General features: G+C 36.7%; 1 protein-coding gene across 1 annotated transcript; it reads right to left on the reverse strand.

Annotated features, from left to right (window-relative positions):
* Positions 1 to 931: 931 nt before the first annotated feature.
* On the reverse strand, positions 932 to 5,458 carry LOC137273073 (uncharacterized). The gene is made up of 3 exons (XM_067805525.1): positions 5,375 to 5,458; positions 3,165 to 3,281; positions 932 to 2,497 (listed from the first exon to the last, which is right to left on the reverse strand). Exons 2-3 carry the CDS (start codon positions 3,256 to 3,258, stop codon positions 1,905 to 1,907), a joined length of 687 nt encoding a protein of 228 aa, XP_067661626.1. The 5' UTR covers positions 3,259 to 3,281; positions 5,375 to 5,458; the 3' UTR covers positions 932 to 1,904.
* Between the last annotated feature and the right edge of the window lie 542 nt (positions 5,459 to 6,000).

A 6,000-nucleotide genomic window follows, 5' to 3' on the forward strand; every position in this document is an offset into this window, starting at 1 on the left:
ATATTTGTGACCCATTACCTCAGACTTGTGACTCATTTGCATTGTACTAGAAATCTGTATTGTGATTCATTGTAGCTTGCTCACTCTTTGCTTAATACATTATTGAATATTTTATATCATGAGCATCGATCTATGCAACTGAGATACGATGGGTGACAACCAACAACGTTAACCAAGTTGACTGAGTCCGACCTGATCCCGTAGATCGCATGTTGCGACAGGCAAGGGTTACTGAAGACAATTTCTAGATCTTCTCGTGACTAATAACTACTCAACAACGGGTCATATTAATTCTCCTTTCGCAAAATTTCTTTGTCGAAAGTATTTGAGAGAACAAAACACTGTTCGCATGCTGTGGTTATAGATTTTCGACACGAATTTGAAAAGCTAACCGGCAATAATCGTTAAATGTTTTACACAACAAATGTATGCATGAACATTTAGACTTTTGCAAAATAGGTATGGTACTTGTAAAGCCGAAATTTGTAAAGTTAATCAAACCGGCGGAATATTTAGCATGCAAGCTACGCCCAATATTGTTAATTCTGGTTATAATATGAGAATTTAGAATTTAAAATTTTGTATTTGAGCAAACCTAATAAATTCACTTCCTCCTTTTTGGCAGATATCGTTTTGATATCGCTCTTGTCGACGTCACAAGAGAATCTCTATTTGTTACAGGTGCATTGTGATAAATATACATCTGAGGTAAATTTGTCAAGTCAAGTGTATCGATATAGTAGGCACGTAATAGTACATAACGTAAAATGGGTCTCAGATGTTACTTCTAGCGACTTTGTCTTAATGCCTCAAGGTTTAGGAGAAAAACTATTGTGTTTTAAAATTAGAGAAATGTTAAACCGAATGGATAGTCTCTAAACAGAACAGTCCGGTTCCCATATAAATGTTAAAATAAACACAATAAATTGAATTTTCCGATTTCATTATGTTTATTATAAACACTTACATTACGTGTGCTGCGTTGATATCCGATATCAAACGTAAGTAGTCCGACAGAGCAGTATATATACGCAGAGAAGCAAATTTGAAAGTATCTAATTTTATTGACTGACCAATCCAATTCCAATTAATCGTGGTAGAATTCGGTTTGAAAGTAAACCACGCTTATAACTAAGTCAAAGGCACTACTAACTTCAGGTCGAAAATTCGAAGTTCGACTAAACTAATTAGAAAATGATCATGATGAAACAATTTTTTGAATCCAGCAGTTCAGTATAAACGTAATTTAGTGTATTCGTGTAGTACTTCATTGCATGTATATCGTTGAGTCACTCTCAATTGCACGACTTATGTCATATTTGCAGACTTATGGAACGAAGTTTGCTTGTACCGTTCGGCGTATATACTCGTATACTCGTTAAGATGAGAGTGTTATTCCTGTTCAAGATATACATTTTGAAAGAAAAAAATAGCCTTTACCATGGAACGTGACTGGAAGGCATTCCATGAGTCCTTCAGATGGGGTTGGTCATTCATGCGACACCGTTTAATTGTTACCCAAACAAAAAAACATTTGATTATCAGCATTAGGCATTATTACAGATGCTGGTATACACATTGTTGGAATAGTCAAATGTCGTTGTCAGTAACTGATCGTATTCAAGATTATAATATTTTGTCATATCTATTCTAGTTCCTATATTACACAGCATGGTTGAAATGCCGACTTGTTTTACAAGGTTTGAAATATTATTGCAGCCACTAGGCTACCCCATCTACCTTTCATAACGACAATGTAGACATGCACATAATGTGTCTTGTAAACAAACACACTTTCAACACTACCTATTCAAAGGCAGCTTATCTATTTTACCATCGATTGACGTTATTAAAACTCATAATTCATAGAAACATGTTCAATAAGTGGGGCTGATGGAGTATTATTAATAATCCAAGACCACCGGAGGATCGATGGTTGTAGTTTGTGGGACTGTGATTTGTTCTGTAGAAGATGTTTCCGGCGGGTCTACCATAACCCTGATGTTCTCGTCATCATAATATGGTATACTAGTTGTCTCCTTTACTGTAGTATCAGCTGTGGTCTCCTTTCTGGTGGCGACAGGACTGGACGTGGTCTCCTTCACAGTCGTGTCAGCATGTGTGGTCTCCTCTGTCGCGTCAGATGTTGGCTTTGATTCTACAGTCACATCAGCTGTCGTTGTATCTTTTATACTCGTGTCAGGTGCGATCGTTTTCCCATCTAATTTGTCGACACCAGATGACACTGTGCTCTCAGTTGCCGATGTTTGATTGTCATGAGCAGTTGTATTTGCCGATTCTGGTTGTGTTACCGAGCTACTTTCACTGGTAGATAATGTTCTCTCTATCCCTGCGCCGTTCGAATCAGTATATGGTTGTGAAGCTGCATCTTTACCTGGTGTAGTGCTGGTATCAGTTGTAGATGGACCAAACGAATATGAGGAAGCATCTACTTCCACATTTGGTATAATTTCAATGCCATCCTTGGTCTTGTTTGCTGGAATACATACAGGATCAGAATCATTAGCTGTGGGTGGCCCAGCATTAACAGTTATGTTCACAATCTGATTTCTAGTATCCGAAAGACCATTGATGTGAGCTGGTACAGTGTTTAGTGGTGTAGTGAAAGACACTTTAAACGTTTCATTGCGACTTTGTCAATATGAATGAATGAAATAGGCTTCTTGTCCTCAAATGAAGTGACCGAGGCCAAGAAAATGGTTTTACGACATTTTGGGGCAATATTTCAGTAGTGAGTGAGTTAACATTAAGGTCACATCAGCAATATATCAACCATTGTGTGACGAAAACTTGTTTTATACAATAAACGTGGAAACATTTTGACGAAGGAAAACCTGATGATGGTGGACATTAAAATACTAGAGTATTTTAGATCAATATTCCAGTAAGATCCGAACTTTCGGAGTAACGAGCGAACGTTGTAACCGCTTAGCAACGCCACTGCCTACATATTATATGTAATGTACATCCCAATATCATTCCTTCATGTAGTAATTCACACACACACACACACACACACACACACACACACACACACACACACACACACAAAACGTCAAAAGTATATCTTGTTAACTGATTTCGCACTCTGATGACTAAGGGAAATATTTTACACATAATTCATGATAAATCATAGTTCTCACCTGACTTGTTAATCACCACAAGGGTACATGTCAGTGGGAAGGAATGGCTTGAATGTACAGACATAATCACAAACACCAGGTGAAGAACAAACATGATTGTACGTCAATCGGAGAAGTCTGGAAATAAATGAAGCCCATTCATAACCATCTAAAAACATGAGTGAGTGAGTGAGTGACTATTTAACGTGACATCGGCAATATCTAAACCATGCTGTGACGAAAACAATTCATACAATTAAAATGAAAAAAAAAGTTGAAGAGTGAAATCTGTCGACGATGGACAGTAAAAATACTAGAATATCACAGATAGAGACAAAAAACTAACATGAAAATTTTCAACATTGCAACTGAAGAGATATAGATCACCATACTAGGAGAAATGGGGATACGCTTTCGCAACCTGCATGGGCCCTAGCTGGTATGGTGATCGGCCTTTAGTTGCTGGTATCTATGGCCCGTTTGTATATTGCATTGTTTTCTGTGGTGATATATTTTTATAATTATAGCGTTGATAGAGTTGAGATTCTCTTTAGTGTAGTTTTAGTGTCCTCCAATGACATTATGTTATGTTCTAAATTTATTGTGTTTAATATTGATACAAATTAAATTGTACTCGTCGCGATATGGTTGAAAAATTGTCGATGCGATGTTAAAGATTCACTCACACATACCCTCTGACTGGCGCATATATAAGCACATTTATGGTTTAGTGTAAGTTGTTCACTGGTCTCGAGGGGAGCATGGATTGAAGGTACCTCAACAACGTACATATCTTACCGAACACTTCTATGTCAATTTTGAACTGTTTTCGTAGCCATCGTTGTGTGACACAAGAAATACAGATTTAGAGTTATCTCCCGTTTATCGATTTCCATTCGCAAAATATCGACAATTTCCGTTCATCACGCGTCTTTTATTCGAGATACCACGAAGTACCGAATGAGTTGTTATTGGCAGCGGAGTATATTGCAAAGTATCTCGAGTGTAAGCGGGGTAAAGAAGCGTTCAGCCATTCAGAAAGCGACATTTATGCGTGAGGTAAGAAAATGCACATTTTATTTGAACACAGTTGTATAAATATGTCTGTGAAAGGGTGAACTGCCTGCTATTTCACGGTTATATGATTAAACCAAACAATATTTTATGCAAATATGAATTTTAAACATGTCACATGATCGTTTAGTTTCTTGGGTTTCAATTTCAGTACCTTCAGTCTTTATATTTAACAAAACAATGAATGTAAAAAAAATTCTTGCTGTAATTTATGGTTAAGGGCACGCTCAATGAGCTGCAAGAACAGTCTTCTATAAAATCATGACAAAAAAGAATAGCAAGATAGTCGCAAATAATTGTAACATATTAATGCACAAAACGAGGTTTGTAAAATACAAAAATAAGGTTTATTCATGTAGAAATGCATTACGTTTTCACTAGAAACTGTACCATCCAAAAACTTTGAAAAAGCTTTTTGTAGACAAGTTGCAAACAATGCTACACTTTCTCGAGTAAATGCATGCTTCACGATATTAAACATAATAATGATTTATTTATATCTTACGGCGGTCTAAAAAACTTTATTTCTGTACGCATTATTTTTTTATAAGATTAATTCCCGACTAAAACAATATATATTCTCAGTTGGCTCTTAACCATATATCTGTATATATATATGGTTAAGAGCCAACTGAGAATCACAAATGAATCGACACTAGACAACATACACGAGAACTATACATGATAATACATATTATGTCTGGAGTGAATTCTGAAATTTGACATATAACTTAACAAAAACGACGTAATTTTAAAATCATTCCGGCAAACCATGAAATACGTATAGACACGTGGCCATGGTTAATATCCATATCACATGTATTAATAATATTCCCGAGTAGACTGTAATAGCGCGGAAAGTAACAGGTGTTTAGTCCACCCACCTAGTTAATTACTTATGAGAATGTAAAATTTAAACAGAAATATAATTCACAAACAATTCACTCTCAATCAGAATCGAGATGGTGCAATATGACTCAAAATCTCAGAGACTGGTCATATGAAACTACTTACTGCGATATGTAACCGCCTTGTCTCAACCTGAGTGAAATCGGGTCAGTGCACATGGCCATTTTCTCACAATGGATATAGGCGTAGGCAGCGAAATAAGAGCCGAATTACGTCTTATGTGGATGACATTTACTGGAAATACTTACACGCACAATAGTGTCATCTATTGTCGTCATGATGAAACCGTTGTGTCGATGAAACCGTTGTGTCGACGAAGGTAATATTGATTTCTGCAACACATGTGGATGGGGAAGAACATGCATATCAATATGAATAACAGTGACGACATAACTGAATTATTGCCGACGTGACTATAAAGTTTAACTGACTCACTCATGCACTGTAATTAGAAGCAGTCCCAAGCCGTGATGTTGTTTGCTGTGTGGTGTTGAAGTTATTAGCCATCAAGTAAACACAAACTGATACTTATGAGCAAAACACTTTTCCCGCAACACTTGTGTGTATTAATTTCCAATGACTGACGAAGGTCCTGGTGAGAATATTCTAAGGATAGCGCTATTTTCAGGGCATTATCATTTGCAGAAGCGCATTATCATTTGCAGAAAAGACCGAGCGTTACCCTTATTATAGTTAAAACGAATAGAAACGACGGAGGTCACTTAAACACATTTTACAAATATAGCCACGTCATAGAACAAGACGGTGAGAGTGACGACATTCGACCTTGACCTTTGCCCATACTACAAGTCGCCATTGCTTTAAGTACTCAACATAGTTAGACTTCCAGTCGACATTTTCATTGCTGTATGTT

The sequence above is a fragment of the Haliotis asinina genome, chromosome 2 (genome assembly GCF_037392515.1).
Source record: "Haliotis asinina isolate JCU_RB_2024 chromosome 2, JCU_Hal_asi_v2, whole genome shotgun sequence".
In the NCBI taxonomy this organism is placed as follows: domain Eukaryota; kingdom Metazoa; phylum Mollusca; class Gastropoda; order Lepetellida; family Haliotidae; genus Haliotis; species Haliotis asinina.